Source organism: Aptenodytes patagonicus, chromosome 2 (assembly GCF_965638725.1).
Source record: "Aptenodytes patagonicus chromosome 2, bAptPat1.pri.cur, whole genome shotgun sequence".
Taxonomy (NCBI): Eukaryota; Metazoa; Chordata; class Aves; order Sphenisciformes; family Spheniscidae; genus Aptenodytes; species Aptenodytes patagonicus.
The window spans coordinates 96,363,909-96,380,350 of record NC_134950.1 but is presented as its reverse complement, the minus strand read 5'-3'; the positions used below and the strand labels follow the sequence as shown (position 1 = coordinate 96,380,350).

General features: G+C 41.8%; 1 protein-coding gene across 2 annotated transcripts in view; it reads right to left on the bottom strand.

Moving 5' to 3' along the window:
- CDYL (chromodomain Y like) overlaps positions 1–15,272 on the bottom strand; it is a 109,384-nt gene extending 94,112 nt beyond the window's left edge. For both annotated transcript variants that reach the window (XM_076330478.1, XM_076330477.1), the window contains exon 1: positions 15,058–15,272. In XM_076330478.1, coding sequence (XP_076186593.1) covers positions 15,058–15,081 — 24 coding nt within the window. In that variant the 5' untranslated portion in view covers positions 15,082–15,272. The remainder of the gene's footprint in view (positions 1–15,057) is intronic.
- Positions 15,273–16,442: the final 1,170 nt, after the last annotated feature.

The window sequence follows — 16,442 nt, the reverse complement described above, 5'->3', positions numbered from 1 at the left end:
TTATAATTTGATTCTGCTCTTAGTAAAGTGTGGCACTCAATAAAAACTGGCACAGTGGAGGTCTGTTTGACTTAGTAATTTTCACATAAGTAGTCTAAAGCGTTCACTGGGGGTTTTTTTGTTTTGTTTTAAATACTTTGTTGGCAAGTAAATAAATTTGAATACATTGGATTAAGTTTCCAGATGATGATCAACAGAATTTTTTTTAAACTGATTGCAATCTTGTTTTGTACTTTTAAATTATTTATTTAATGATTTGTTGTTTTTTTTTTTTAACTAAATGAAGGATCAATACCAATGGCTGGCAATGCCATTAAATTGTACTGGTTTAGAAGCAAAGTATAGCTTTTAAACTTATTGCTACATGCACCTGTTAAAACAATGAGTCATCTGAATATACATTCACGCAACCTTAATTTTTGTGTGCTACACCCCTGAAATAACCAATATTTTAATCTATTTTACGTTTTCAACCTGCATACAAATGCAGACTACATTTGTAATAAGTATATTAAGTCTTTTTAATAAAAGAAAATTGTCTTTAAAATGCTGAATACATAATCTAGTCTTTTTATCATCATATTTAATATTTAGAAATAATGCATTTCTTAATTAAATATTAGATACACCTAAATAACTGGCAGAATATTTTTGCTTAATATAAACAAAATAAGGGGCCTACACACACAGAACTGAGAATATTGGATTTGGGGCACTTAAACTACTTGGCTGCTTTCTAAATTCTCACTCAATTACTATCTCTGTGTTCCCAAATCCTTCCATAATACAGCACTAGCCTTGTAGTCTTCAATATTAGTCTTTCCTAACCAGTTTTTATTTATATATAATTTGGAATTGGAAGGAGTTAAAGAGCAACACAGTTTACTTTCCTTATCAGTTTTCCCACCTTCACATAAACACATTCACAGTGAAAATAATTTGTTCCTGCCCGTGAAACTGAAACCAAAAGTAATTAAAGTGCAAGTTTTTCTACCCAAAAGATATTGACAGCACTTATATTTTGAACTTCAATTCCATTGGAGGGGCTAAAAATAATCCTTATGAATATCAGCATTTTAAATGAAACGCAGCTTAAAGTGAGCTCAGCTACGAGGAGACATCCTGTTCCATCCCACTCCCTGCCCACTGCCCACTCAGTGAATAACCAGAATCCTTAGAAATAAATGATACTTTTACCTACGCTTGTATGTCACCCCCATCTTCAGATTGCGTTTGCACAACAGCATCAGAGCATAATTATAATAAAATCAAGGTGGGCAGGGAAAAGACAAGCTTACAGGGCTGCAGACTTTGCGTTACTCCTGCGGCACACTAAAAGTAACAAAAAGTTTCAGCAAGCTTTGTAACTGCTATGCTTAAAGTAAAATTCAGGGAATTGTTAATAAGTAGCAGTTGTGCAGCACTGAGAATTAACTGGAATCCCAAATTGCTGCAAACACGACTTTTCCATTTTCACATTAAAATGGAAGCGTAACCAGCCACTAAAATACACAGCACAGCGTCTTCTAGCCCGAACGTGATCGCCCCACCACTTGGCACAGCCCCTTTCTCAGGGGCGCTGCTCCTCACCCCGTCCCTGCATGGTGCTGCCTGACCTCAAGGTGCAGTCCAGGGACACCGGCTCTGTGAGTCAGCACAAGCCAAGGGCAAGAAGCTGTGCAGCCACGCTGCAAGTCAACCCAGCGAGTTGATCCAGCTGAAAATTAAACATGCGGTTTGACGGATTCTTCTTTTTTTTAAAACAGAGCCAAGTCATTGCTGCAGCCATCCCCCACATCTGCCCAGTTTTTTTCTCCCGTCTCCCTTCAACCATGCCATATATTCCTGCTCCTTTACTTGAAGCGGCACCTCTTGGATTTCAACCTGAGTCAGTCAGAAAACTGCCAGAAAACTAGTTCTACAAAAGCAGTGGACAGCCTTCAGCTAGACAGGCTTCCTTAAACGGCATTCACCTGACCCAGCAACACAAATCAGTGCCGGTGCTAAGGAAGGGGGAAGAATGAGTGGCTTGCTGGAGTGGCTTGCAGTGGTGGCAAGCAAGGCCCGCAGCACTTAAATTTGCTTAAGGTGTAGAGAACAGAGCCCTCAGAATCCCAGCTGAAAGTGGACAAGAAATAGATAGTCTCCTTCCTTAATATTTAGTATGTTTCAAAACTAACTTTTAAACATCACACCATTCAAAGAAACGTTAAGGAAAAGAGAGGAAAACTGACACAAATGCTGTCAGAATACACAGATTTCTTCCCCCAGTCTCAGGGCTCACTCGCTGAGGCTGTTCTTCTGTCGACATCACTTGGTGGCTCAACAACTCCAATGACCTTCCACACCTGCTTCGTCATCCTGGCAAATATGTGTATGGCCATGCACTGAACCAGACTGAGGAACTGATTCAACCAAATAAACCTTTTTGGAGCCAGGGTTTTTCTGTTTTTAATTATGCCAGATGGATTTTCCAAACCTCTTAAAACATGGCCAAGCTGCCGTTGTGGCTCAACGGAAGGAACGCTGAGTGGTCAGAGGAAGGACCTGCCGAAGTCAATTATAAAGCACTGCCACCCAAACACCTTCTGAGATTTAATGTAAAATGAAGTAAAATACAACAATTATGGTTTAAAAACATGACTTGATCCATTACTGTCACTCAGATAACAAACCTTAACTTACACCATAGTAGCTCAGTGCTGTACCTAAACACTTTATACTTCAACAGCGCAATCCCTTAACAACATTCACCTACTAACACAGTTTACGGTCCCAAGGGAAGGCCTGTAATGAATGAAAAGTTGGGTATTACCCTGCATTAGGTTCAGAAGACAGTAGAAAAAGGGAAAAAAAACCTCAGTGCTTAGGAGGTCACATTTAAGTATTCTTCACTTAACTGGCTAAATTAACCTGACTAGCCTTTCTGTACCTCTCCGTAAAGAAAGGGGATGAAGTCTGATGACCTTCTAGAGGAATTTCACTTAGATGGTCTGAATGGCCTTCTGGATGACTCTCATCACTGATTACAGAGGATATCAAAGATAACACTGCATGCTAGTTAAATACCTCTCTGCAGTTAGCCCCACCAAAACCAAACCAAACCAAAACCCAACATAAAAGGGAGACAGGTTTGTCTGCGGCTTGTACTTGTAGCATAGCTTCTCTCTATAAGACCCAATCAGCCTGCTCTACTTCATCCGAAGATGTTCTGATGGTATTTACTTGGGGGGGGGGGGGGAGAAAAAGAAAAAGAAAAAAAGGCTTTATTCTGCTTGTGCTTCGGCTCAGGGATTCAAACTTTGACAGGGAGATGAGCAAATGATTAGCAATCACCTCTGAAACATTCAGTCTGAGTGACATGCTCAGTGCTAGACTAACTGTGACAGAGGAAAGAGAATTACATTCTTCAAGACAGCATTCAGGTGTCCTAATGATGAGATCCTCCATTTTTCCCCAACAGCCTCTGCCTACCCGTCTTTCTACAAAAGGTGAGGCAGTTTTAGCAGGATGTGCCTTTCTTCCACTACGTAACAAAGTTCCAGTTTCTTGCTCAGAAAAATAAAAATCATCCTTACTTTGCAATCAATAGACAACTGATTCCACACTGAAAGTGTCCTTTTCTGAACAAGCTGGATGGAAAAAGTTTTTTCTGGTGGTTTGACTGAAAACCAGAGAGACAGGTATTGGGAAGACGCTGGGAAGGAACAGCTCAAACACTTGACAAAAGGGACAAATGAATGAAAAGGGAGCATTCATTTAGCGAAAAGCAGAACATAAAATTATCACATGGTTCCACAGTCCAGCCACTACTTTCTTCTTCCTCTTCTCATAATTTACTATGTCTCAGTGTACTTTAAGACTTTATTTAGCATATAAAGATCTAAAATCCCTTCCCCCAAATTAATCACTTCTATTCACATCTTAGTTCAAGCTTCATAAATATAAACAAGTGTACAGAAGAAAAATAAAAATGAGCCAAATAAAGCATTATTTTACTAATGGAAAGAATAAAACCATATATATATAGGTTAGAATAATGACTCTTATTAATTCCCATTATTTATGAAAACGTCCATCATGAACAAGCAAAAAAGCCAGAGGACATTATTTTTACTTGACAATAAGAATATCGTAATAAAGCAAATTATTTTGTGTGCATGCAAGGAATCAGTTTTGTTACATTTAATAGCTTTGATTAGAGATATATTTGTTCAAGTGCAGAGGATTAAATTCTTTAGAATAAACTAGGTTGCAATTACTTGAGTAAGGACTTCAATGTTGAATAACTCAATTAATATTAAATATATTCAAATAACAGGCAGCAATAAAGACAGGAACTTCCCATTTTACAGACCAATACTAAGATCTTCACTTGCACTGAAAAAAATAAAATTTATCTCACACTATTTTAACTGTAACTTAACTGACAGCTGTCCATCATTCATTGCTTTTCATGAGTATCCAAAGGTATAAAGAACTAGAGCATAACAAACAATTTTATCTGGATAAACGGAGGAAAATAACATAGGAATAGGTATAAATGAATAACAGTAACATTTCATCTGTCACTACGGGTGGATCGAGACCTAACATTCATGGGGACAGAAACCATACGACGTCCCTAGTGCTCATTCTATCTCCTCACTAAATCCATGTTTTGCCACTAATGGCAGCAGAGAGAACCTCCAGAACACCATCTTATTCAATATGCTTGTTCTGCATTGCACCAGTTTCAGGGCAAAACTGAACTTAAAATTGAAATTGATCCTTGTAAAGAATTGATTTTAAAGATAAGGTGTTTTAATGATTTAGCTCAGTAAGCATTTTTAAAAAAATCCAGTAAAAGACAACCCTGCTATTAAATCTTTACTAATAAGAAAGTAGCGAAGCGTGGCACAGTTTGCATACAATACGACACGTGTATCCTGCTGATGAAAAAATGAGCAAGATCCCATCTTTGTGTGGTTTTAAAGATCTGTGAAGTAGTAATCCTTCATATCCATTGGGTTTCTGTAGTCATGGACATAAGCTGTCAAATCAACAACTGCTTGATGTACTGGCTTCCATGTTTTGACACTCCTATGATGTTACATCTGAAAGAAGCATCCTTAAATACAATAATTTCCATCTTCTCATTCAGAACCTAATATTTTATTCTTGGGCAGTTTAAATAAATAAGCACAAATCTCAGGAGATCTGATGAGTACAATGTGGGAGAAAGGAAAAACAAATCAATTAAGGAGCTGCCCTGATACAAGAGAGATGCCTCTAAAATGAGTGAAATGAAATCTGAAACACTGATGGATCTTTTGAGACAGGACGCTACCTTATTTGCCATCGGCATCTGGGAAAAAATTCTTTGTTGTTATTGATCATTATTCCTTGATGACCTGGGTAAAAATACAGCTTTTTCAAATGTTACTTCTCTGGAAGTCATGCCTCTTGAAAGTCAGATGATAATAAACTCATCCTAGACTTCTGTATTACATTGTCTTATGGATGTTTTTTCCAAAGTAATATGAAATAGAGATCAAGTGTCCTTTAATTTCCCACTCAACACATACCCTCTTGTACAATCAAATCAAAATACAAAGTACATAACACTAAGCATATGAACCGGACAAAGGAAAGAACAAATTTGAAAACAATTTGTCAGCTGGGCTTTAACCTTCTCTAGCCACGTACATACACTATAAACAACCTGGTGTGCACCAACAGTTTAAATTTTAACTTTGAAACTTCTGACCTTACTATATCATAAGTGAAAATTGACTGACCCCTCCAGAACGGCCCTAATTTAAAACTTCCATTGCCCTTGGGAATGTCTGGACATCTAGTTATTCCTTCAGCTGCAAAGGACAGCGGTGAGCTGTTCCTATGGACACCTCGGCCTTCCAGGGGAAGACGCGCTACAGCATCACTTTCAGGAAGCATTAGAAATTGTTTAGCTGGAAATGCTCAGTCAACTGACTGTCGAGTTGGTTTGAATACATCTATTTAGAATAACTATATTTATGATCTAATTCCACAGAAAAGTACGCTAAGAACAAAAGCTCAAGATTCTCAGTCTGATGTAAACGTCACTGCTTTTACTTTCTTTCTGGTTCTTTGTTCTTAGAAAGCACTGTTAATCAAAGATCAAGTTTGGTCCTTATCTGTGACCCAAACAAGTGAGAAAAAATGTGCCAGCCTTGAAAACATGAGGGGCCATCTAAGAGTTACAGTATAGAGTTACTGTATGGGCAAAAAGCCTACAGAGAAAAAAAGTCTCTGATTTTTTTCTTTAAGGAAAAGTTTTCTGTCAATCTTCCTAATTTTAGAAAGATTATACTGCAGTACAATCTACTATTGTTTATACTTACACCCACAAAACAGTATTAATTTCAAATCATGAGATTAATTCCTGGAATTATTATTACAAGCACTATTACAATTTGTTTTATTCTGTGGCCATATTCCTCTCTCTAAATTTTCTAGACTAGGAGTCTACTCATACAAAGCAGTTAGCTAGGCCTTATTTTGGGATACAGACCTTAAGCATGTAAAGTCTCCACTGAAGACTTGCAAGTATCTAGAGCTGCCGATGACTTTAGATTTCACTCAGAGTTGGTGTTTCTGTTTTGTTTGATCACATACGCTAACGACCTCTTCTTGAAAATTAAAGTTCAAGTTAATACAGTGTTCAGTAACAGCAATGTATTCAGTGGTTTTGACTCAGAAAAGACTTGTAAAAACGCCTTAAACTCTACCATTTGAACAAGACCCCAGCGAGTGTTTAGAAACATTGTCTGAAGAGAAACGATGAAAGTTTAGCCCGACGAACAATTGTGCTAACACGAGTGAGCGACCTGGCAATCATACCGTACTCCGGCTTACACCATGCCCTGCCAGGATCAACAGAAACACGCACGGCACCGCTCTTCCCACAGATGTGCCCGCCTTTGCCCGAGCCTGCAGCCACAACCCTCCGGCAGGTGTGCGCAGGGAGTGAAGGTGGCCTCTGAACATCTGGGGAGCTCAGGTCATGCTGCTGGCATTTTATAACCAAGGCTGAAATCTGCCTTGGTCCCAACAAAACCAGCCACGAAAGCTCCCAGTGATTATCACTGTGCCACGTTTCCCATTTTTTCCCTCTACAGTAAGACATTACGGACCCGTGATAGGAATCAGGATGCTGAACTATATGGATCTTTTGTGTCAGTACATATAGTCTTACATTCTCATTATTTCTTAGAGACACAATCCCAGGTCTGTTAGTTTTAACCTTGTAAGTGACCCAGCCACTAAAATATGATGGAAGAGTCACACTGTGCTAGCACGAGCTATACTTTATATATATAACCGGGGAAAATCAGGTGCTAAAATCAAAACGCAACAAACAAGCCTGATTTAGCAACTAGCCAAACTATAATCCAGCTAACTTTCCCAAAGTTACTTTGAATAGTTTTATACCCTTCATATATCTACATTGTTAACTGGTAACAAAAATGTTATGAATATACAGATGATGTTTCATTGAAGAACTGCATTTTATGGAAAGAACTTAAAAAACTATAGACTTCTGAGTATCCATTGAATACAACATTCAACACATCACAGTGTCAGGGAAGTATTTTGGAGTTAAGATATATTCATTTCAATACTCTTAAGAATGTACTTCAATGGTTTCCCTACATACGTATTTACAAAATGTACATCTAACATTTTTCTGTGATAAATACATCACAACATACTTCCCATAACTTGCTTTAAACTGTGGCACCTTAAAACTAAAGCCAATTTTTTTATTATTCCCTAAACCAAGCAAATTTCTATAAACCAGTGTTTTACAGGAAGTGGAGATGCTTAGAGAGGTATTTAAACGTCTTTGCAAAATGAAAATCACAAAGTCACTTTAAAGAAAAAGAAAAGAGTACATCTCCTTCCTTCCCTGTTCATCCAGGATACTAAAAAAACCCTGGGTTTTGATTTTTCAGATGCTACTATGACAATCAGCAAAGACTGAACATTAAGACTTAATTTACTTAAAAGCTGTGAAACTTCCGAAACTGTGGGGGCAGAAGAGTTGGAAAGGCACAACTACAAATGTGGTTAGGCCACTTAAAACACGTACCTTATCTTTCCCCACAAAAAAAAAAAAAAAAAAGAAACAAACAAACCATCAGACATAACATGGCCAAGAAGGAAGATTTGATCAGAGCTGTACTAATTTATTTTATGCAGTGCGATTATAAAATGTGAAGCCTCACTGAAGAATCACAACAAAACTGTTACAGTAGTTACATTGTTTCATTATTCAATAAAACAAATATAGAGTTAAAAGATAGTTAGTAAATAGTTGCTTTATTTTGCATTTTATGCTAGCAAAGTGGCTTCAAAATCATTTAAAAATGCAAATCTATGGTTAAAAAATGTTTTTTATCCATATCCATTCTACGTAGTCATACATATTCATAGATTCCTTGAAAAAGATCTACAACAGGTCACCATTAAGGGACACATGTAAATCTGAGGATGTTTATGAAAACAGTAAAAGTTCTTGCCTTTATAGCGTACTGAACCAGTAACATGCCAATTTTCTTTTCCTCTAAGTAATATGGAGAGAAGTTCAAAGAACTTATTTCAAAGAACACAAAATTCTTGCATGTAAATATTAAAAGCCCATCAAAAATGAGAAAAATAAAAGCTCTTCTTAGAGAGATACTATGGCTTTGGAGAATACATTTGGTAATGAAAAATACAGAACTTTCATTTTTAAGATATTTTCTGGACTAACAATATACTGTCAGAGAAAGCACAGGGTACGTTTAATATTAAAATTATTAATGTTTTACTCAAAGATAAACAAAAAAACCCAACAACCCTGTATTTATTGACAAATAAGGTTATCACATGCCATCCAGCCATCCAAAACCCCAAAGGCACAGAAGAAGTTGACAGGGAGAGGCTTGTGCATCCCTTTTCACCTTGCAAATACAGTCTGTGGAGCTCATGCTTCCAACAGATACCCAAAAATAATACATTGCCCGGTAACACCAGATTTGGAGTTTATTACAGAAGAGTAAGAGTGGCATTATAGGCCTGCATATCTATTATATCCAACAGATCTGCACATCCAGTTATCACATATTTAAGAAGTCATTATGCCTGTCAAAGTTTTGTATCAAATACAGTCTTTGCAAGTGTGGCGTATTTATCAGAGAGAGGTAAAACCCTAACTGTTAGTAACTTGGTTTTTTCTACCGCTTCGGCACAGGTCAGACATGCTGCAGCAGTCAGGAAGAAATGAAGCTGCACCTACTGAGAAGTCAAAGAGGAACACGGCATCACTGACGCTGTTCCAGTTACGCCAACCTTCCTGAGGAACAAGGGGCTGTGGCACGTCTCTTTAAGTCCTTTGTGTCCCATAATTTATCCTCATTCAAGGGGTACTGAACGTCAGCATAGTGGAAGCAACCTTCTGCGACAGTACAGTCTCATAAGTTGGAAGTAATTATTCCGTAACCCTAAATGTGACTGGCACCGCACCAGCCAATCTTTGATTGACCAAAAAACTCAAGAAATGAAATCGCAGTCTGCTGTGAAAGACAGAGACTGTGAAGGTAAGAATTATCAGAGCCTCACATGCTTTGTGGATGGGGCATCTCTCCCCCTCTCACGCTTCCTCTCCCTCCCATCCTTTTTTCCCCTGACGGACACGGGCAATTCAAAGCAATTACACAGGAGGAAAAAAAAAAAATCTGTTTTCTTAATAGACCTATGATATATACATGTATGTACAAAAGAGTTTTTTTGCATAAACACTGCTAAAACATCTCCTTATCTGTGAACCATTTGCGATCCTACTACACAGGACCCAGGCAGAATTTCATTCCTTTGGCCGCGGGTGTTTGAACTCTGGGAGCAGCCACTAAAGCCTCGCCAGGCCAGTGGCACCGCAGAGGGCAGGGCACGCTGGAGGAGCCCCCGGGGGCTCAGGAATTTCCCCAGCGGCAGCGGCAGCAGCAGAAGACGGGGCACCAGACCCCGCCTAGTTTCTGTCTAGAGCTCTAGGACAGGAGATGAGAGATAACTCAAGCTGGTGAAAAGCAGCATGGCAAGGGACATGGAAAAAAGTTGAGTTTCTTGCACTAAACGTGGTGGCTCCATTCCTGCAGTGCTCTTGCATTTGTGCTCTGGTTTAAAGAAGTGAAAGTCCCCAAAAGGGGATGAATCCTCAACTCTATTTTAAGTCAGATGTAGAGTTCCTAAGGGGTAGAAGCAACGCAAACAGGTCTGATGTAAATTCCTAGTCTTGTTTAGTTGGCTAGGGTTAGTCAAGCAAGTCTTAGTCTTTTACCTCTTCTGAAACAAGCAATAACATTTGCACCACTTGTCAAAATAAAATCAGAAAGATTCAGGCATTACAGCTCAATGACTGCAAGACCCCCTTTATGAACAAGTGTCACTGATGTTCAGCCAAGATCTTAGGAATCAGCACATCAGAAACAAGCAGCAGAAGATAGATCAAGATATTTTGGACTTCCTGCAAGACAGGTTGAATAAAAATAACCCATTTCAATGGGGGAAAAAATGGCTATTGCCCAAACAGGCAATTCTAATTTGTTGTTAATAGCAATTTTTCATCAAATAGCCATAAGAAATTAAAACAAGCTCCAAGCTGCATACTGTAGATAACGGATTTACCCTTACAGTTAACTTAAGCAAAACAAAAGTTTAAACTTTCCAGTAAACACACACAAAACATGATGAAGATCTGGTCGCTGCAGTGTTACTAGGGCTGTGAGACAGACTTTGGTTTTAAGTGGGTAATTCCCATGCAGTATCAAATTTTCAACTAAATGACAGCATTTCTTCTTCAGTTTTCTATACTCTATCATTTAAAAAACTAGCACAGTAGCTGAAGAACAGCCCACAGGATTACTTTTTTTGACTTGTGGCCACTACTGTATACACAAAGTTTAAATTTTCATGGAATACGTGTCTTTGGGTCTTACACATTAGGTGATCAAACTTGACATATAGCCTAATGCAAGGCCATAGAACTTCAGCCAGTTGCTCCTGAAATTAGTTTCAGTTTGTAATTTCACTGTATCTGTATAATTTAATGTCGAAGGCTTTAGTTCTAAAAATAAAACCAAAAATACTGAATCATCATTGGAAGTGAAGTATCACCTTGAGAATACTAGACATCAGGATGAAAAAAAGGCGTATGTATTTTGCAAGACACTTGAAGAATTAAAAAAAAAAGGACATTTTCCATTCTATAAACCATATAAAAATGTGTAATTTTGGACGACAGGACTTTAAGTATGTTAACCTGTAATATTTTAATGGAAATCAATTAAGTCACCTTAAAACACTAGGTTTACAAGCAATGTCAAGGTGAAATACAGAGTGAAGAAAAGACACCGATGCAAAGGTGCACTTGCAAAGTTCACGCAAACTGTTTTGCTCACTTCTTGGTAAAACCCAGTAAAAATATTCTGATATGAGTAGCAATCATGGCCCAAGCATAACTACAATTACACAAATGCATCCAGTGAGCCATGTATACCATCAGCTGTACCAGTAATTCTCAGAGGAAAGATGGAAACGCTTGGTTGCTTGACTAGATACAATCTCCAACAGGCAGACAACTTCAATATATTTCCACCGCACTTAGTACAAAAAAAGTTACTGAATTTTATAAGAAAGAGACTCTTCCAAACTCAGCACAACTTTAGTATTTGTCTACCAACCACCATTTAGTACTTCTGACTTGCTGGCTAACACACAGTTGTCCTGGGGAGTACTTTTATGGGATCACTTCCACATTTCATCAAACAAATTTGTCATGCCAACCACAATTCAGGATGATTTCAATCCCAGACATCACTGCAAGGGTCTGCCAGAGGAGGTCGAGTGATTTGACTGTAGAGAGAGCAAACATAGTTTGCCTCCAAATGAACCTTCTAAATGAGGTGGGTACCCTACTTCTAATTATGCCAGTGAAGATGATGAGAATAAGCAACAATCTTTCAACGGGTGTGAATCAGTCAGTAAAGCAAAGCAAACTTGTCACAGTGTAAAAGAAAGTAGCCCTACTACTTGCCCAAGCAGCTGTGCAAAGGACTTTCCAAAAGCCACAGTAACGCAGACAGCAGCAGGCACCCACAAAGAAAGATGCCATAAGATGTCAACGCCTATTGAAACAAATCTGGGGGGAAAAAACCCCGACGGCACCTTTTCTTATGTTTTCCTTTACCTGTCTTGCTCACCAGTTTCTCCATGTCTGTCCACCTCCCTAACATGTTGTCACTTGAAGAATCAAACTTACAAACAGAAAAACTATGTTACTCGCCTCACCCACAGAGGTTGGCAACATTACTACTTGTTTCACTTTCCATCTAGAAAAAAGAGTCTCTTCAACATTTTTCAATAAAAGTTTCATATTTTCTTCAGATCTTCTCCCCCCTCAAAAAAGGCAGTTAATCATTACCACAACCTCTAAAATGCTCAGGGACAAATGACATACAGGATATACAGCCAGCCCAAGAAAGTCATCCTTCTAGCCCGTTAGTGTATTTCAAGGTTTCAATCTTTGAATTCCAAATCACTGGCCTACAGTTCAGCTCCCTCTCTCCAGAGATGATATCCAGAGTAAAAACAAAAATCATCCCGCAAACAACAAGTGAATCCATGCAGATTTTTTTTTCTTAATTAAAAAAAAAAAAAAGGAACTTACCTTCATTTTTATTGTTTATAAGAGGATTTCTCATTTGTATTTTGGAAGAACCATGACACATACCAGCAGGAGTAGTTGGCATTCATACTTAGTCAAACAATCGCAAATAGATTATACACTTTTTTCGATCAAGACACAAGATCAAGATTCAGAAGGAAAAATGGAGGTGTAACAAATGGTACCGCATTTCACTCACCAGATTCAAAGAATATTGTATGGCATGAATTACAAAGAAAATATCCATGAAACAGAAGTAAACCCCCAGTCAATAACACCAGCAGTTCACAGAAGGGTTTAAATTACCTAATATTCAACATTTCAGGTCAACTTGCAGTTACGTACTTCCCAAATTAGTGTTCACTATATTTAAATTATTTATTATTTTATGGTTTTTCAGGCATGGCTACAAATTTCATTACAAGACAAAACTTGTAAAAAATGAACAGCAATTTAGAAAAAAAAAAAATGCAAGAGAGACAGCTTAACCCACATCTGAGTCCAAAAGCATTAACAATTTCAGCATCTCAAATAAACTTCGCACTTATGCAATTAAAGAATGTGTCTGATTTTTAAAATAATAAAGTAGTTTATCACTTCAGGCGTTTTGTGAAAGAGGCTTTCACCCGACGGACATCACATGCCACCCGCCCAGTGAGGACGGCCACGCTCAACAGACTACTGAGCCTTTTGCACAAGTCAACATTTCAAACACAACTTAAGACAAGCAAGAAGTGTAACGAGCAGTGGTCACGCTTAACCTCAGTCCAATGTCCAGCAAATAGAATTTTTCTGGTCATTTTTTATGCCTATCGAAACCGATATCCCATTGTCCATCTTTGATCAAATACAGCGACGCACAAAGAGCAAGTATTGGCCACAGCACAGTCTATGGGCCCAACACCACAAACCCGACAGAACTCTTTCCGAAGTGAAAGCAAGTTTTTGGCAATCCTTTCGCATACAGAGTGGTCCCTAAATTTCTCTCCTACTTCCAGGGATGATCCCTTCAAGATTGGCTTAAGCCACATTACGAGGATGGGGAAACTTGCCAAAGCAATTAACTGTGATTTATCTGTCTCGGGAATACAGGCCTTCAGTCTTCTAGTCTATCAGTTCAGCACCTCCGCTCGGCAGTCAACTTGCTTAAAATATAAGCCCACCCGGGGCACCTTTCACTGCCTTCTACAGGTCTTTTCACCGACGGCAGCACAGATGTAACTCCATTAACGGGAGATGCATGTGCACCAACAGTACAGTAAGACATCTTATTCTGTCAAGTGTCCTGAAGGCTGTCTGTCTCCCTTTGACCTTAGCCTTCCAACCTCTGGATATAAATATTCTTTTATAGAACACTGCCTGGATGCATATTAACTACGAGATAAAAGCATTTTTGGTTTTTGGTGGCCACTTCTTTACCCAAAAGACAAGAACGGCACCAAAACAACAACGGCTTTTCACTCACAAGGATGACTTCTTGTAAAAATAAAAACAAGGAAGTTAAATCCATGAGAACCATAATGCTTTTCAATTAAGGGCAAGGATGTGAAATTGCCACACATAAGACAGGAAATTCAAAGTTAGGCTGTCACCTCATTCCCTTCTTCACCCCAAAACCTTCCTCTCCCCTCAGCACACCCTTTGACCACCTCCGGAGCGACGAGTGAAGGATGGCGTGTCAGAGCCTTAACTTTGAATCTTTTCGGCTTCCCTCGCAACCTTAACCGTATCGTTAGAGCACGAAGAGCTGAGGAGTTTAAATTTTAATATTTTGCATCACCGCAGCTTGCTGCATGGCCAAGGCACAGGATGGTAGCACAGGACTTCGCTACAGACACAAATCCAGGAGGAAAGCCCCTCTGCCCTCCCCCCCCCCCCCCTCCGGACACATGCAATAACTCGGCTTTGCACACATTTTTGCACACCGCCGGGCTCGCACTTCGGCGTGCTCACTCCCGGAGCAAGTCGCGGCTGTCAGCGCTGCTCCCCACCATCCAGCACCCCCGCCCCTTCTCCTTCTGGAGTCAAAGTGTTGTGCGAACGGGGGGGGGGGGGGGGGGAGCGCAGGCCACGGGTAACACTTTGCCGTCTCCTCCTTTCAGTCACATTTCCGTCCTCCTCCAGCAAAACTGGGGAGGGAAGGGGGGGCGGGGGGCCAGGCTGGGCGGGGGGGGACACACACGCAGGCGCTGGGCCCAGCGGGAAGGGGCAGCCGCAGCAAGTGTGGGTGACAAGACCGCCGGCTCTCCCGAGAGCAACAAAAAGGCGGGTGGGGTGGGGTGGGGTGGCCGGCGGGGCCGGGGGCAGGGCCGGCGCTCGGGGGCTGTTACCTCGTAGAGTTCCTCGGAAGCCATGCTGGGGAGCCTCACAAGGTGGAGTTGGGTGCTGGTTTGGAAATACTTTGTTTCAGTTGGTGTCCGTGTGGCCTCCTCCTCCTCTTCTCCCTCCTCGTCTTCTTCGTCTTCTTCGTCTTCTTCTTCTTCTTCTTCTTCTTCTTCGTCTTCTTCTTCTTCTTCTTCTTCTCCTCCTCCTCCCCCCTCTCCCTCCTCCTCCTCCTCCTCTTCCCCTCCTCCTCCTCCTCCTCCTTCTTCTCCTCCTCCTCCTCCTCCTCTTCTTCTTCTTCCTCCTCCCTGCGCGTCTCTCTCCAGCGCAACTAGCAGCTCCGCTCGCTCAATGCCAGTGAGGTGCTGCTGCTGCTGCCGCTGCTGCTGCTGCTGCTGCTGCTGCTGCTGGTGGCGGCGGCGGCGGCGGCGGCGGCGGCGGGGCTGCGCGCACGGCAGCTGCGCAACTCGCTCGCTCCCCGCTCGCGCTCGCTCCCTCGCCCTCGCGCTGCCTCTCGCACACCCCGGCAGGCCGGCACGCACGCACGCACGCACGCACGCACACACTCACACACTCGCGCGCACACTCACTCACTCGCACACACGCACTCACTCGCGCGCGGCGGCGGCGGCGCCCCGCACCCCCACCCCTCCGTCCCCGGCTCGCTCGCTCGCTCGCTCCCTCCCCAGGAACACTAATCGAGCGCAGAGAGAGCGCCGCACGCAACCACTCCGCCTCGGCTCCAGCCGCCCCCGGCACCATCCTCCTCCTCCTCCTCCTCCTCCTCCTCCTCCCGCCCCCCCCCGCTTTGATCTCCCATTGTCTGCTCAGCTGAGCCCGGCGGCGCGCGGGGGGCGGGAGGGGCCGCGCCCGGGGAATCGGGGGAGCGGGGGGCCGCGGGACGGCCGCGGAGTTTGGAGAGGCGGGCGTGGAGGGGGGGGGCGGTGGGACACGGGGCCCACGCGCGTGCGGAGCCCTCGTCGCTTCCCCGAGCCCCTGCGCTCGTCCCTCTCCTCGCCCCTCCACGCCTTGCCCGGACCCCTCGGCCTCCCCAGCCCCGCTCCCCCATGGGCTGCGGCCAGTTCCCAATCCATTGCCCTGCTCTGCCACCGCCACCATTTGTATAAGCAGCGTTGTAACGCGTCTGCATACCTTTTTCCAAACTTGCCCTGTTGAATGCCTTTACCGTAAGAGAGTGAAGGACGTGGGCAAATCCACGCGGGAACTCAGCAGCCCACGATGATCGTTGCCAACGGCACATACGTGGCTTACATCTCCCAAATGACCGTGTTTAAAAATTGGGAAGGCCCCACCAAAGCCTCCCTGGTATGATGGGTCAACAGAAAGTAGCTGAGTTGTTGACTTTCTCATGAGTCCGGTACTAGTTACACCA